At 32.8% G+C, this 17,166-nt stretch overlaps 4 protein-coding genes across 5 annotated transcripts; 3 read left to right on the top strand and 1 right to left on the bottom strand.

Moving 5' to 3' along the window:
- The first annotated feature begins 1,756 nt into the window (after positions 1–1,756).
- Positions 1,757–3,232, top strand: LOC126667258 (small ubiquitin-related modifier 2-like). The gene is made up of 3 exons (XM_050360227.2): positions 1,757–1,958; positions 2,586–2,735; positions 2,862–3,232. The coding sequence occupies exons 1-3, from the start codon at positions 1,920–1,922 to the stop codon at positions 2,931–2,933; spliced, it is 261 nt and encodes an 86-aa protein (XP_050216184.1). The 5' UTR covers positions 1,757–1,919; the 3' UTR covers positions 2,934–3,232.
- Positions 3,233–3,959: 727 nt separating this feature from the next.
- On the bottom strand, positions 3,960–6,377 carry LOC126666731 (ER lumen protein-retaining receptor). The gene is made up of 6 exons (XM_050359588.2): positions 6,106–6,377; positions 5,229–5,494; positions 4,974–5,089; positions 4,429–4,502; positions 4,292–4,355; positions 3,960–4,203 (listed from the first exon to the last, which is right to left on the bottom strand). The coding sequence occupies exons 1-6, from the start codon at positions 6,194–6,196 to the stop codon at positions 4,167–4,169; spliced, it is 648 nt and encodes a 215-aa protein (XP_050215545.1). The 5' UTR covers positions 6,197–6,377; the 3' UTR covers positions 3,960–4,166.
- A 2,297-nt stretch (positions 6,378–8,674) lies between these two features.
- Positions 8,675–11,891, top strand: LOC126670034 (purple acid phosphatase 15-like). Its single transcript, XM_050363685.2, has 7 exons — positions 8,675–9,249; positions 9,674–9,865; positions 9,961–10,294; positions 10,370–10,587; positions 10,830–11,020; positions 11,121–11,405; positions 11,479–11,891. The coding sequence occupies exons 1-7, from the start codon at positions 8,979–8,981 to the stop codon at positions 11,653–11,655; spliced, it is 1,668 nt and encodes a 555-aa protein (XP_050219642.1). The 5' UTR covers positions 8,675–8,978; the 3' UTR covers positions 11,656–11,891.
- A 1,146-nt stretch (positions 11,892–13,037) lies between these two features.
- On the top strand, positions 13,038–17,166 carry LOC126670035 (purple acid phosphatase 15-like). 2 transcript variants are annotated; one of them, XM_050363686.2, is made up of 7 exons: positions 13,038–13,442; positions 14,325–14,516; positions 14,736–15,069; positions 15,350–15,567; positions 15,738–15,928; positions 16,077–16,361; positions 16,643–17,166. In XM_050363686.2, exons 1-7 carry the CDS (start codon positions 13,169–13,171, stop codon positions 16,754–16,756), a joined length of 1,608 nt encoding a protein of 535 aa, XP_050219643.1. In that variant the 5' UTR covers positions 13,038–13,168; the 3' UTR covers positions 16,757–17,166. The 2 variants fall into 2 exon arrangements, with proteins under 2 accessions (XP_050219643.1, XP_050219644.1); XM_050363687.2 differs by having other exon boundaries at positions 13,193–13,442; positions 14,309–14,516.

Below are 17,166 nucleotides of genomic sequence, written 5' to 3'. Positions count from 1 at the left end.
AAAACTCGTGCATTATTTACATTTTAAAATTTGCTTCATTTTTTTAAATACTTCACCGAAACTTTATTTATTTTTAAATTTATTTAGGATTTCAAATATGGATCTCAAACAATTACGAAAAGAAAAATTAACGAACTAAAACAATTCGTACTATTAAGTTATTTGAATATAAAGCACAAACAAACACTATAAATTTTTAACCGATTTAAAGATCTACTCGTAATAACTTTAAATCACAACATAAAATACATTAGAACAAATAAAAACTCTAAAATATACTATCCCATATACCACTAAATAATAGTTCAAATGATACAAGAGTCGAAAAATAAATTGATAGATCGTGTGTTCAATTTTTTTTTTTTTTATAAACGCTCCCTCCTCTACCATTATCAAAAGAGAAATACTATCACATGTCAATGTGTTTGGAAATGATTGGCTCAGTCTAATGTGGTTGACTGTCCATACAAAAATTTCTCTAGCAACACTTTGTCACTATCCCATGTCACTTCAGCTCCATTTTCAACAAATTAATGACGTGGTGGCTTGCTTTCTATAAAAAAATTATTTGAAAATTGTTCAAATAAAATTTTAACGCCATTTTGTGAAATTACGGAAATGAAACTGAAAAGATTACACTTGAAGGTTTACTTTTAGTTGGCCAAACTCTAATGATATGTATATGAGATTAAGGGTTCGATTCTCAACACTCACGGATAGTGTGTCTATTTAAAAAATGTTTAACATTAACTCTCGCTAATCTCCGCTAACAATTAGAGTAGGTTATTTTTGATTAAAAAAAAAATTGAAAAGATTCAGAGAATGAGAGATGAGACTAAAAAAAATTGAAAAGATAATTTAATTATAAAGACAGAAGGTACAAAAAAGCCCTCGAGTTTTTCTCAAAAGTATATATCAACTCTTTTATTTTATCTGGGCACAATTAAGCCCTCGTATTTTTAAAATTGAACAATTAAACCCTTATTATTTTAAAATCGAACAAATTAACCCTTTTAGTTTACTTTTGGGACACTTACCCCCTCATCTTTTTGGTAAATATTTTAAATATTAAAATTATATTTGAACTTTTTTCCTATATGATTATGAGAGACATGTACGCCATTAACGAGTGTTTTTAATGATGTTGGATGAAAAGGGTTATTTATTCTATTTGAAAACAAAGAGGGCTTAATTATACCCCAAAAAAGTAAAAGGGCTGATTTGTACTTTTGTGAAAACTACGAGGGTTTTTTGTACCTTTTGCCAATTATAAATTAAAATTTAGAGATTAAGACTATGACCCTAAAAATTTAAAAGAACAAACCCATATTCATTATAATTTACATTTCAGTCTAGTCTATTTAAAAATCAGACGACATGATCTATTATTTTTATTATCGTTAGTCCTTCTGTCTAGTTTTAGCGTCAGTCAACGGAACTAAAAAATTTAGAGGCAAATTAATTTTTAAATATATTAAACGGAATTGTTGATAGAAACAAAAATGACGAATGAAATTATTAAAAAAAAATAAAGTTAAGGAATCATATAATTTCATTGACTCACTTGACTAACCGAATAATTGACGAAATAACTAAGACAAAAGTGAGAGATTTATAGTGCATTTTCCAAGAAATATTTTGTTGAAACCAGGAAGAAACCAAGCTGCAACAATAATCTTTAGTGGGTCCATAATCTTTTGTACTGTTTACACAATTGAGGAATGTAAAGCACAGTGCAGCTTAGTAATCAGAACTATTTATAGAAACACTTGACACTTTTATGAAATCTGACCTCACATACTCTTTAATGCAAATTTAATGCACTTTTTCTTTTTCAAAAACTACCCACCTTTTCAATTCAATTCCCCCCCTCTCTTGTTTTTGCTTTCTCTTCTGTTTTCATCTTCGTTGGCTTTACCATGGATTCATCTGAAATTATTCTCAAAGTCCGCAACCAGGTTTTGCATATATTTTTTCCCCTGCTTTTATTGTGATATTTTGTTTTTTTTTTTGTTTGGAAATGTTGTTTTTGGATAATGATTTGAGTAAAGTAAAATGCTTTTGCTTTATTTCTTTGTTTAATTTTTGTGGGTATTAGTTATTTTTGCTGTAGATCCATGTTAACATAAATTTACTATACTTAGCACGGACACGGACACGGACATGGACACGACGAAATGGCACTAGTTTAAGGTTTCTATGTAAAAATGAAGTTTCGTGGGTTCAAAACGTTTCTGAAACGGGACGTGTTAATGAAAATTGTCCGTGCTACGTAAAGAGCTCAACTCACATGATATGAGTCCGAGTGCCTATGATTGTAAATGTTTTTTTTGTAATGGATTGATGAGATTTTATTTTGCACTAAGTAGTTTGTTTAAAAAGGAACATTTGTAATCTAGACCTTGTATGGTAAGAAAAACATGTGGTTAGATCAAATGAATGTTCATTTCATGGTTGTGATCTTCTTGAGCTACTAATGAATGTGATTGAATGTCTGTTTATCGTAAATTGTCATGATTTGCTAGCAGTTAGTTGTGTTCTTTTATATTGTGTTTTGATCTTTTTCAAAGCCTTTAACTTTGTAGGAGGGACGCGTAAAGAATTTTCGTATCAGGCAAGACATGAAGATTTCCAAGCTTATCGATAATTATTGTAAGAATCACCAATTAGAACCCGGTGCTGTAGATTTTTTATACAACGGAGAACGCTTTAAAAGAGATAAAACACCAGCAGAGGTAACTCCTTTTTTTTTTGTGTTGAAGCCTCTTAAAGAACAATTTAAAGTGGTCACAAGTTTTGAAATTGTTTGAAATTAGTTTGGCGATTCTCTCTTTTAATGTCTCGTTCTTCACGGTCTGTAGCTCAATATGAAGGACGGTACCTCCATTGACGCCATGATCCACCAGTTCGGAGGTGGTTGCAGGGCCTTTTGAGTTCGTGTTGGAAAAAAGCTAGGCAGCCATGTCATATCTAGATCCATAACTACATAGTAACTAACTCAGTAGCTGAATTAAGTTTGTCTTAGATGTGAAAAGCCAGCTAGGTACAATTCTAGAACTTCTTTTGTGATATTATTTCATGTTTTTCTAAGCATTAGATATGAATAGTTGGGTGCATCAAATGAACTTGAATTATGATATGGCATGTTTATCAGATTGATGTGTGCTCAAATGAACTAATGGTAATGAAATGGTTGCTTTTAATCGCATAATACCACTACATTTTGCGAGAATTTGATCTGTGATTGCGTTAGATGATATGCGTTATTCGTTATTGTTTTTTTCTTTCTTTCTATATTGATCATTTATGGGAAATTTGAAGTCGTTAAGTATTTGATGGGGATAAGTAGTGCTTCTTAGTACTGAGACAGCATTGATTAACCAAACAGAACCGACAAACTTGTTCGGCCGGTTTTGAAATTAAAAAAAATAAATTCAGTTTGGTTCGATTTTGGTGGTGAAGATACAAACTGAACCAAACTGAAAAAATCACTGAACCGCATTTTTCAATCTCAATTAGGAGGCTTCCATCATAATCAAAGCGCTCTCATTTTGTTGTAGTAAGTAGGATTCTGCTCCCTAATTCTTCAGACCGAAGAGGACTTTTCCGCGGTTCTCACATTCGGATCCTTACATCATCAAGCACGAGAAGAATTTTATTTCCATCGACACAGTCCTGCAGTTGCTTCAGCAATTCAAACCAAAAATGTAGAGATCTGTAGCTTCAATCACCATTTTTGCCGTCAGGTCCTTATCAAAAGACTCGGAAACACAAACCCAGATTTGAAGTTCAAGTAGAATAGGAATTAATAATAGACCATTATTAGCACAACGTTGACACCATATCAATACAGTTTCCTTTAATTATAACTTGAAAACATATTAAAACACAGTTCAATTAATAGTTTTCAAAAGATTTGAATATAATACGAGATGACTTAAACACTATAAAAACTATAATTGAGAACACGAGAAATATCCAAAATATATTAATATCATTGAGTGTACATCTCAGATTAGTTTTTTACACTATGGATACACAGTGCAAAATTCTGACGGCTAGAGTTTGAGATCATCTGTGTAAAGACATAAAATTTCATCTGTATATGCTGTATTTAGGGCGGAAACCGCCCCTCCCGAAAGGAAACATCCCTTCTATGGCCCGACTCAAGCCGGTAAGTGGAGCTTTACATTGTTCTTCCAGCTGCAACGCACAACAGAGATGATTTATCATTTTGAGCAACTATGAGCTCGACCCTTCGATTGATTTATAAAATGGTTTGAGCAATTACCTTTGGAAGTAATAGTAGAAGAAATCGGCATAAAGCAATGTCTGAACAAGTCCTGATATCCAAGCTGCAAGAAATGAACAATTATTAGATGTGAAGCCTTAAGTTGCAGTAGAATGAGAGAAAGAGAGACTGCATACTTATCCAGTGAATAAAGTGCGGCTCCGTAAAGTATCGATAAATCCAATTTAAAATATATAATGCTCTGTATGCCCTGCATCAAAACATGTAAATATATTAAGTACATTAAATTCTTTTAAACATTTAGACAATTTTGTATCTTCTTTACCCTTCATGTCAGCTAGGGGTATGCAAAAACCAAACTGAATCGACAAATTTGGTTCAGTTCAGATTGAAACTATATAAAAAATTTGTTTGTTCAATTCAGTTTGTTTATGGAGTAATAAAAATTTCAGTTCACTTTTGGTGCAAACCAAACTGACCGGTTTATTTTAAGAAGTTTAAATTCTTATAAAATCGGTTTGGAATAAAATTATGATTCCGTTCGATTCGGTTTGAACTGAATGCACACCCTTAATGTCAGCTCAACATTGTCCGATAAAGCTGTTCCCAATGAGCATTTCTTAGTTCCATGATGAAGTTCAGTTTCAAGTAAATTGCAAGTTACATGCAAGAATCCTCAACATAAAATAAAACAGATAAAGATCATGTGATAGCAACATACCCCAAGAGAAATATATATTGTCCGGTCAAGTTATCAATATTTCTCGTTCTTTGTAACAACATAAGCTGTGGGATTATAGCAATAGCTTCCAGATACAAGGAAAACGCCCACATTACCTGCCCAACCAGAATTTCGTTCATATAAAAACTTGAAAATAATGTTGTGGATATTTAACGGATGATTACTCGTAGAATAAGAAAGCGTGTAAGCTGCAAACCAATGAAAAATACAAAACAAGATGGAAAGACATTTTACCTCTTTGAAGGTAAACCTTTCATGTATAAGAAGGGCCAAAATTATGCATGGTAGCAGAAGAAAATAATGGCGGAATGTGTCTTGGTCTTTATCATAAGATCTACGAACCAGCTTGTGCCTTCTTATGTACCAAACAATCGAGAAAGAGCTTCCGAGAAATATTAATTTCATAAAAGTATTATAAAAAGAAACGAAACTGGTAAAAATATCCAAGTAGCGAGTTGCGAATACAATAGCATACAGTTCCTGAGTCTTCAAAGAAATGCCTGGAAATGACACGAGAGATGAAAAAATGAGACTGGAACAACTGAACTGCATAAAACAACTTACCAAAGACTCACAGTTGATTAAATGCATATAGATTAATGCATGGTCTATAACTCGGGCACTTCATTCAATCAATATTTCACGTTTCAGAAACGTGTCAGAAACTTAGCGTTTCGAACATGATTTTTCACATAGGAAACTTTAAAATATCATTGTTTTACCGTAATCCAAGTGTCCCATTTTTCCATATCCGTATCCTTGCTACATAAGGCATTGTGTACTTGTATTAATAATACCAATCATCACAATTTGAGAACTCTAAATTCTAAATAGGCCTAATTCTAGGGTTTATTATACTCCTAAATCTCAAACTTTAATTTCTATAACTTTAATTCAAATTAGATAGAACAAATTTTCATTAAAATCAAAATCATTGTCACAAACATCAAGCAATTAGGGTTTTCCAATACTACAATACAAACAGTAACACAAATCCAGCTCAAGCTAAACCCTAATAACTCAATTTAACCATTTCAATAAACTAAATTAATTCAAAAATCATAAATTAAAAAATGTAAATTGAATTAAAGAAAGCAATGTAGAAAAATACCAGCACAGGATTTAATAGTATGGATCTTGAGGAGCAGAACAAGAATGCTAGCCAAATGGGTCATGTCACCGGCTAACCGGAATATATTCATTTTGTGTAACGTTATACAAATGAGTATTCGGTATTTGAAACGGCCGGAAAATTGTTAACCGGAGAAGATCTGGTTCAGGTCCAACCAGATCTTCGATTGACCCAATAAGGAAAAATGTTAGCTGTAGAGGCGATTTTAATTTTCACTGTTACTTTTTCACCGGATATTGTAAGAGAGGGATGGAAAATTTAACGGCTACCGGATTTTTTTTTTTTGAAAATTGAGTACGGCCTTATGGGCTATTATGTTGGGGCCTAAGTTATCCATCTAAGTTTGGCCCATTTTGACCAATATTTCATCCATTCCAAATTAATAGTGGACTACTATTTACCGCCCCAAATAACCACCCACCGCCCAACTTTTGACCAAACTACCCCTAACCTATTTTCAGTTTTTTTTTTTAAATCAATTCTTTCAATTCAATTAAAAACCCAACGAATATTCAAGCGGATTTATAATAAAAATGTTAAAATCGACTAAAAATAAATCTAACAATTAATCGGTTTTAAATTTGTTCATTTAAAAAATTTTAAATTTTTTTTTAAAATTTTTTAATGGACAATCGCCCTAAGATGGCGATGGTCCAATGGACCATCGTCCAGCTTTGGCGATGGTCCAATGGATCATCGCCAAAGCTGGACGATGGTCCAATGGACCATCGCCATCTCCTGGCGATGGTCCATTGGACCATCGCCATCTCCTGGCGATGGTCCATTAAAAAATTTTAAAAAAAAAATTAAAAATTTTTAAATGAAAAAATTTAAAACCGATTAATTGTTAGATTTATTTTTAGTCGATTTTAACATTTTTATTATAAATTCGTTCGGATATTCGTTGGGTTTTTAATTGATTTGAGAGAATTGAATTTTTTTTTAAAAAAATGAAAATGATTTAGGGGTAGTTTGGTCAAAAGTTGGGCGGTGGGTGGTTATTTGGGGCGGCGAATAGTACTACCCAATTAATATAGTAAGCTTAAATTTTTTTAAATTATTTATAAAAAGATACTATATTTTTCTTATTTAAAATAGTAATAGTTTTTATTTTAAGATATTTTTCTATTATTAATGAGAATATATTTAATTTTTAATCAATAAATTAATAATAATAATTAAATGAATATAATTCAAAATTAAAAAAAGCTAAAAGAAAGTCTATCAATTAATCTCTAAATTATAAACAATAAATGCATCTATAAACTGTAATGACCAAATCTAAAAATGAATTAATTTGAAATTGAAAATATTATCGCTAATTATTAAAATTATTAAATTCGAATAATTGACTCTCAAATACAAATTTAAAACCTGCAATAGTGCTTTATTTTTTTTGAATGTTTATCTCATGAAACGGTCATGACACGCTATTTTTATAATTTGCGATAGAATTTTTTTAATTATTACCAATTTTTATCATTAAATACTAGTACATAACCAACATATTATTAATTCGTTGTATGAATGATATGGCATAACCATTATGTTGTATAATTATTCTTGTATTTTTGGACTTCTCGAATTATTTTGCTATTTCTCAAATGATAAACATTTAGTATTTTTTTTCCAACCAATAAATGTAATCATTTACAATTGCTTCGTCGTGACTTGGAAGACATGTTACATTAGTCAATAATTTAGATTAATCAATAATATAGGGAGATTCCTTTTTAGATATTCTTTATTGATAAGATAGCTATATGGTATTGCTTATTCATTGCTTGAAAGATACTTTCTAGTATGAACTTATAATATAAACAAAAATTCAATCAAAAAGATAATATAAACAGAAGTGGATCAACTCTCAACATCATGATTCCGTGGATCCCACTTTTCAAATTTCATATTAATATATACACATTAATTTAATTATTTATTAAAATTCATTTTCGAATACAATTTTAGTAAAAATAGTTAAAAGACATTTTAAATTTTTAAATATTATAGACTATAACTTTTATTAAATGATAAATATATAAATTTTGACTCATTATTTTGTATTATAATTAGAAAAATAATTGTAAAATTTTTCATTATAATTATTCTTATAAATTTCAAACAAAATAAATTATCACAAGAGTAAAATTATAATTATTTATGTTATATAATTAGATTATAATTTTTATTAGGGATGCAAACAGACCACATAAAATTCAAATTAGGCCAATTTTAAGTTCAAATCGAGTGTGTTATACATATTTGAGCTTGAGCTCAAATGAATTTAAATTTTTAGATTGAGCTCTCACAATTTCAATAAAAATAAGTATATTTATTAAAAATCAATTTTTTTTGAATTGATTTCTTTTGAATTTATAAATAAAAATCTTATATTCTTATTTTTTTATTATATCAATCAATTTCGAATGATTCAATATAGTCACCTTGTTTGTTCCCCTACTTTTCACATTGTGACGAGTACAATTATTAACATGTAGCAGAATAAAAAAAAAGAGACATGAAATTCAGTTAAAGCGGTTGCAACACAAAACGAGAATTATGCAGTGGCAGCAACAACGACAGAACAAAAACAACATTCCAAAAAAGTCTTACACAACCCCCATAACCTTAACGCATGTCATCAGAATATCCTCATAATATACCCATAATATACCCACTTGTTCTATCCAAAAGCCCACCACCTTTGTCTCTCCGACACCAAATCTTAAATCTTACACTATTTTAATATTTTTCCTCTCACTGTCTTATATTTTCTTCAACTTCAAATCTTTTATTACCATTCACCACATAATTCTCGTTCATGCAATAAAAACTTGGTAAAATTTTAGCTTATGGGTTCGGTTTCAGTCGCTGGTTTTGTAATTCTACTGTGTTTCTTGTTCGGTTCAGCTTTTGTGGTTCATGGTTTTCATATTCCGACAACTCTTGACGGGCCGTTTGAGCCGAAAACTGTGCCTCTTGATTTAAGTTTTCGCGGGCATGCAGTTGACTTGCCTGAAAATGATCCACGTGTCCAGAGAAATGTTCAGGGTTTTGAGCCTGAGCAAATTTCGGTTTCTCTGTCAGCAACCTATGACTCTGTTTGGATTTCTTGGATTACAGGTTTTTTTTCTTTCTTGATTTTGATTTGAGTTGTTTGTTTTTAGAATATATATTTGAGTTTGTTTTGAATTTGCTGTCCTATTTTTAGAAAATTGAATGTTTGCTTGGTGTGTTGGTTACAAAATGTAAATAATGCCAAAATTAGCAACTTAATTTTAGGAGTTTTTGTTAATTTGTGATGAATTATGCAATTCTTCCTAGTTTAGATAATCTTAAAAATGAGATTGGTTAATTTTATACTGGAATTCTGAACTTAAATTACTTATTATACATTTAGTGAAGGAGTTGGCTAGTAGCATGAAATGAAAATTAAACAAAAAATTTGATTCTTTGCATTTTTTTTTTACAAAGAATGAGAATTTTTTGGGATTTAATTCATCTACTTATGAACAGTTGATGAGAGGTATTTGAATTTAATTTGCAGGTGATTATCAAATTGGGGATAACATCAAACCATTAGATCATAAATCTGTAGCTAGTGTGATTCGATATGGACGGTTAAGATATCGACGAACTCATGAAGCTGCCGGTTATTCCCTTGTTTACAGTCAATTATATCCTTTTAAAGGCCTCAAAAACTACACTTCTGGTATCATACACCATGTTCGTCTTACAGGTATGATTTCGTTACAGTTTTGTTAACATCTCATCAAGATCAATTTAGTATATGAACTTGAGCAGTTTTTTTTGCCAAATCATGTGTTTCTGCAGGGTTGAGACCTAATACGAAGTATTATTACCAATGCGGAGATCCGTCTATTGGAGCAATGAGTGATATTTATCATTTCAGGACCATGCCTGCGTCTGGTCCAAAGAGTTATCCTAGTAAAATAGCAATAGTTGGAGACTTAGGTCTTACATATAACACAACTTCGACAGTGAATCATATGATCAGCAATAATCCTGATCTTATCCTATTGGTTGGAGATGTTTCGTATGCTAACTTGTATCTTACAAATGGAACTGGGGCCGATTGTTACTCTTGTGCCTTTTCAAATACGCCTATCCACGAAACCTATCAGCCTCGATGGGACTACTGGGGAAGGTAAAAATGCAACTTTTTATTGTTTGAAGTTGCAAATTATATTATTATGTCTAACGGAACGATTCCTTTTATCAGGTACATGCAGCCCCTGATATCTAAAATTCCAATTATGGTGGTGGAGGGGAACCATGAGATAGAACAGCAAGCTGAGAATCAAACGTTTGCTGCTTATAATTCTAGATTTGCATTCCCATCAAGAGAGAGTGGATCACATTCCACATTCTACTATTCGTTCAACGCTGGAGGGATACATTTTGTTATGCTGGGGGCTTACATTTCCTACGACAAATCAGGTATACATTTTCGCTCAAACCATTTTTCAAATTGGTTATGACCGAATCATTTTTCGTGCAGATGTTAACTTATCAGTTAGCAAACTATGCTTCGGAAGCAAATACACATTTATGAACTTACAAAGTTTTCCTTATTTGTATTGTGGGATAGATTCTGCTAACTGATTTCATAATAAAAAGGCTTGCTAATAAACAAAATCGTTCCATATCTCAAACCAACTCCTCGGGTTTTCTTTTTGCAGGGGATCAATTCAGGTGGTTGGAGAGAGATCTAGCTGAAGTCGATAGAGAAGTTACTCCATGGCTCGTGGCTACATGGCACGCTCCATGGTATAGCACTTACAAGTCACATTACAGAGAAGCAGAGTGTATGAGGGTAGAAATGGAAGAATTGCTTTACAAATATAGTGTTGACATAATCTTTAACGGACACGTAAGTTTCAGATCTGCCCGAAGCTGATCTATTAGCAGCATTGTAGCTAATCGGATTCATTGACTATATGCATTTTAACTCTGTTTCTAATGATCAACAGGTACATGCATACGAAAGGTCTAATCGAGTGTTCAACTACACATTGGATCCATGTGGACCTATTCATATAACGGTTGGTGATGGTGGAAACCGAGAGAAGATGGCGATTGAACATACTGATGAACCTGGTAACTGTCCAGACCCATCTACCACACCGGATGAATTCATGGGCGGTTTCTGTGCATTCAATTTCACATCAGGACCAGCAGCAGGAAAATTCTGTTGGGATAGGCAACCCGATTATAGTGCATACCGAGAAAGTAGTTTCGGCCATGGAATTTTCGAGGTATATCGGTGTGACCCTCTCCTCTTGTTTGCATAACACAAGAAAAATTAGTTACATTTGTGCAACTTTGCAGGTGAAAAACGAGACTCATGCCCTATGGACATGGCACCGGAACCAGGACTTGTATAGTACTGCCGGAGATCAAATTTACATAGTAAGGCAACCGGAAAGGTGTCGTGTTGAACACAAGGTAATTAAGATTTTAGAGAATAGGAATAGGAATAGGAAGAAAATTCATAGAAAAATGTAGTTTAGTTTTGTTTCTTACAATCTGATATTTAATAGTATAATAGAATAGGAATAGAAGTTTTTTGCATGATTTCTGAGATTTGACATGGAAGCGCAAAGCCGGAGTGGTGACGATATCGAAAGGGAGCCAGAAAGATCCAAGATTTTTGAACAGAAATGTTGTATCAAAGTCTCATTTAAATGTTGTATCAAAGTCTCATATAAATGTTGTATCTTACTAAGCTGCTGTTCACAAAATTTGAAAATTGCTCCTTTTTTTTTATAGCTCTGCTTACACTCGTGAACTCCAATAATTTCTAGTGGTTCAGCAGTGAGCAAACTACTCATAAAATGTGCAAAAAAAACATTGAATCAATTTTTTTTACAATTGGGAATACATCAAATGGAAGATTATTTTAAATTGTAAAATCTAGTAGTTTGTATTTTAAATTGTCAAAATTGAAAACGAACATAGGGTCAACGTGCCCTCTAAATTTGAAACACGGGGTCAATTAATCCAATTTATACTTTTTTGACCAACTAATTCCAAAACTCTTCATTTTTTGGTCAAATAACCTCATAATTATATTTTTAAAACGCGTAAAATACAAATCGGAGATGAGGGACGCAAAAATAACAATTAGATACTTCCCTAACTATTGCGATATAATTATCCTAAATCTATTTTTTGAAATAAAAATATAAATTATGGGGTCATTTGACTCAAAAATGAAGAGTTTTGGAATTAGTTGCTAAAAAAAGTATAAAAATTGGATTAGATGACCCCGTGTCACAAGTTCAGGGGGCGCGTTAACCCTTTGTTCAATTGAAAACTCATGTTCAAGTTTTTTTTGCAATCGACCCCGTAATAATATATGCATTAAGAACTATACAATTATATTTTTATTATGATACTCCTAATTGATATTAAAGAACTCTCTTTAACATTACTGTTCCTATCTGTTTGATATCAATTGAAATAAATAGAAGTCCATAAAAATGATAATTTTAAAAATATAAGTAATTTATTTGAATTATTTACGTTTAATTTCACGAACTATACATATCTCTATGATTTAATCATCTTTTATAAAGATTAATAAATATGTAGACCAACTATCATTTTTAGCAAATCAATAACCAATTGAAAATTCCGTAAAAAAATCACGGTTTGAAAGGAATTTTTTTTAAAATGTACCTTTATAATGTGTGAATAACGTCTAATTCCTACATTTCTATCATCAATTTTGACCGGATTTTTAATATGTATATCAATTTGTCAAAAAAAAAGATATAATATATATATATATGTACGTTTATAAATGCAATTAAATTGCAAAAATATACTCCACTTAGTTTGTGAATGTATATGTAAATTATCCTTTATTAATATTACCAATTTGAGCTAAAAACAAAAAGACTGACCAAACACCAGTCCCCAAAATTCTCACCGGCAGGCAGCATGTGAAACAACAGAATGCATAAATTAATACCCACATCCCTTAACTTTGTCTTCCTCAAAACAAACCCAAGAAATGAATTTTCTCTGCAAATTCATCCCATTCCCACTGTTCTTGCCACTAATTTTGAGCTCATGCATTGTCAGCAATGGTGAAATCTCAACCACCCTTGAAGGACCCTTTAAACCTGTGACTGTCCCTCTTGACAAAAACACCAAATTTACCAATGCCAAAGATTTGCCTGATAATTATCCTCAGCTTCAAAACAATGTTGTTGGTTATCAGCCTCAGCAAATTTCTGTCTCTCTGTCTTCTAATTATGACTCTCTTTGGATCTCCTGGGTCACTGGTATTGTTTCTTGTGTTTTTGTTTGCACTTGATTATGCAGTTTCAGTTTATTTCCTTAAAGATTGGTTGTTTTTAGATTTATAATGTGTTTAAAAGATTAAATCTTTATGTAAAAATGATTGTAGTTGAGCATAGGGATGTAATTGAGTCGAGTCGATATACTACCAAGCTCGAGGTTGATTCGACTCTAAAATCTAAAGCTTGAAGCTCGACTCGAGCTCGATTATCTATGCTCGGCTCGACTCGATTATATAAATATTTAAAAGTTAAACTTTAATGTATAAATACAAGTATTTTGTTACTATATATACAATAAAGGATAAAAAATTAAATTAACTAAAGTTCGACTAGGTTTGCGAGCTTATTTTGCTTAGTATTTTGAAGTTCAAGCTTGACGAAAAATTAACTAGAGTACCTCAAAATCAAGCTACTCGAGCTCGATCATCTATGCTCAGCTCGACTTGATTATTTAAATATTTAAAATTTAATGTATAAATACAAATATTTTGTTAATATATATAATTATAACGGATAAAAAATTAAATTAACTAAAGTTCGACTAGGTTTGCGAGCTTATCGAGCTGAGTATTTTGAAGTTCAAGCTTGACGCGATAATTAACTAGAGTACCTCAAACTCGATATTAGTAGAGTCGGTTTCGAGTAATTTTTGAGTCAATCCCGAGTAGTTTGCAAGTTGGTCCGACTCGGTTACATATTTAGTTGAGCATCATAAAGTTGTGTGATAAATGGTAATGGGCTGAAATTAAGGATGATTAGGTGATAAGATGGTGAAACATGTGGATGACTAATAAATTTGCAGGTTTGTAATTATTGTTTAGTTCTTTATAGGCTGATAAGCAAATTAGTTGAATTCAATTGCAGGGGATTTCCAAATTGGTGGTGACATAATACCATTAGATCCTTCATCAGTTTCCAGTGTTGTGCACTATGGGATCTTGGGATCATCAGTTACTTACGAGGAATTTGGTTATTCACTTGCATATGATCAACTTTATCCTTTTGAAGGCCTTCAGAACTACACCTCTGGCATCATTCATCATGTTCACCTTACCGGTATAATTTGCATGCACTCATTTCAAGAATTTTGGTGCCTATTCTCATAAATCTTTTGATAAAAGTATCGAATTTGTTGTTGTTTATTTTGCTTTTATGGAAAAATGAATTGTTTTATTGGCACGTTATGCCCTACTCCTCGGTATAGGACCTTAAATTTTTGTTATTGGTTGGTTTTAGTGAGCAATGAAGTAGAACTTTGTATCATGTCTTCTGCAGGACTGGAACCCGGTGCATTGTATGAATATCAATGTGGAGATCCTTCTATAGCAGCAATGAGTGATATCTTTTACTTTAGAACAATGCCGGTCTCTAGCCCCGTAAATTACCCTAGCAGAATAGCAGTTGTGGGAGACCTAGGTCTTACTTACAATACAAGTTCAACACTTAATTACTTGCTCAGTAATCATCCTGATCTTCTTATTGTGGTAGGGGGTGTAAGTTATGCTGACATGTACCTCACCAATGGAACCGGGTCTGATTGTTACTCTTGCTCATTTGCACAAACTCCTATCCATGAAACGTACCAGCCGCGTTGGGATTATTGGGGAAGGTCAAACTCCAACATCGTCTAAACTCCAACTTGTTTTTCTGAAATTCCATTCTAATTCTTGAAAATTACTGACTGTAGGAATGGTTTTTAGCTACTGTTCTTATTCGAAACAGCATACTTGAGGAGTGTCAGGAATGTAAAAGAACTTATCGGAAATTGATTAAAGTAGAATAATATCGCAGTATTCTCATATTTATCTCTTGTTACAATTTGTTAAACAACATGCGATCATGATTGCTAATGACTCCATGGCTCACAAAATTATATGTATTGTTAGCAGATTTATGCAACCTCTATTGGCTAATGTTCCAACTATGGTGGTAGGAGGGAAGCATGAAAATGAAGAACAGGCTGGAAATGAGATATTTGTTGCTTTAAGTTCTCGATTTACATTTCCATCTGAAGAAAGCGGGTCATATTCCACATTATACTATTCTTTCAATGCAGGGGGTATACATTTTGTGGTGCTCAGTGCTTACATTGCCTACGACAGATCATGTAAACTCTTCAAATTATCTCTTTCGTTTTCTAATCACTCATATAGTCATATTTATTCGCATAGCAAATTTCCTTTGGGTTTCAAAATCATCATTTTTTCACGTTTATTAGCATCTATGACGGAGTTTAAGTTTTTGGTAAATTGCTCTTGATTTTTCTTTTAATTGCAGCGGATCAGTACACATGGTTGGAAGGAGACCTCTATAATGTTAACAGGAGTACGACTCCTTGGCTGGTGGCTGCTTGGTACCCTCCTTGGTACAGTACATTCAAGGCACATTATCGAGAAGCAGAATGTATGAGAGTGGAAATGGAGGACTTGCTCTATGTTTACGGTGTTGATATAGTTTTCAATGGGCGAGTAAGAGTTTTTCTGCCACTGCCACCAACTCAACTGAAAAATATTCCTAATCATTTGAATTTTATAGTACAAATATTTTATTTGTGGAATAGATTGTCTCGATCAAAGAGGTGATCTGATCATTTGCACGTGTCAAAATAATATGCAGGTTCACGCATACGAGAGGTCAAACCGAGTGTACCACTACTCTTTGGATCCATGTGGTCCAGTTTATATCACTTCGGGTGCTGGTGGTTGTCGAGAAGCAATGGCGGTGGCTCATGCTGATGATATCGGTAATTGTCCAGAGCCATATGATACACCTGATGAAGATATTGGTGGCTTTTGTGCATCCAATTTTACATCAGGCCCTGCAGCTGGTAACTTTTGCTGGGACCAGCAGCCTGAGTACAGTGCATTCAGAGAAAGCAGCTTCGGTCACGGCACACTAGAGGTATCTCTCTCTCTCTCTCTCTCAAACAGATCCATCAGAAAATGATTATTTTGTTTCACCGTGTCCAAGTGTTCCGTTTTTCCATATCCATGTCTAAGTGTCCCGTTTTTCCATATCCATGTCCGTGCTACATAGCATTTTACAGAACCTACAAATTTCTATCTCCATAAGTTGACTTTTTTCTTCTAAAATAGAAACAACTTGCAAATTTTTCAGCGAAAAACACAAACTTATAAGGTGGCTTGCATCTTGTTCTTGTATTCTTTTGTTATACATTACAGGTGAAAAACGAGACTCATGCCTTGTGGAGTTGGCACCGCAATCAAGACGCTTATCAAATCGCAAGCGATATCATTTACATAGTAAGGGAACCTGAGAAGTGCCTTGTTAGATGACCATAAATAACCACATTCTTCAAAGGTTAGTGATTGCTGATGTTGCACCTTGGTGCAGGCAAGATTTCTCATTGCTGAAGACATACCAACTTAGAATTGGTGACCCCTTGTACAGACAACAAATTGAACACTAGCTAAAATGTAGGAGCAGCATTTCTCTGACAAAATTTGATACCTTTAATGTCAAGCAGACCTGCTGGCTGGCTTAAACACTTGATTTTTCTATCAATTCCAGCCCGGATTTGATCCCTAAAGAAATCTGTTCTGGATTTTGACTTTTATGTTTAGTTAAAAATTGATGTACATAAATTCCGGTTTGAACTCATAGACCTGACTTGGATAAACTATTAGACCCAAATCGGGTTTCGACCAAGCTTAACTCGTATATAAAAGAGTCAAATTCAGTTGAA

The sequence above is a fragment of the Mercurialis annua genome, linkage group LG2 (genome assembly GCF_937616625.2).
Source record: "Mercurialis annua linkage group LG2, ddMerAnnu1.2, whole genome shotgun sequence".
Lineage (NCBI taxonomy): Eukaryota > Viridiplantae > Streptophyta > Magnoliopsida > Malpighiales > Euphorbiaceae > Mercurialis > Mercurialis annua.
The sequence above is the reverse complement of the archived record's forward strand: the minus strand, read 5'-3'. Positions and strand labels throughout refer to the sequence as shown.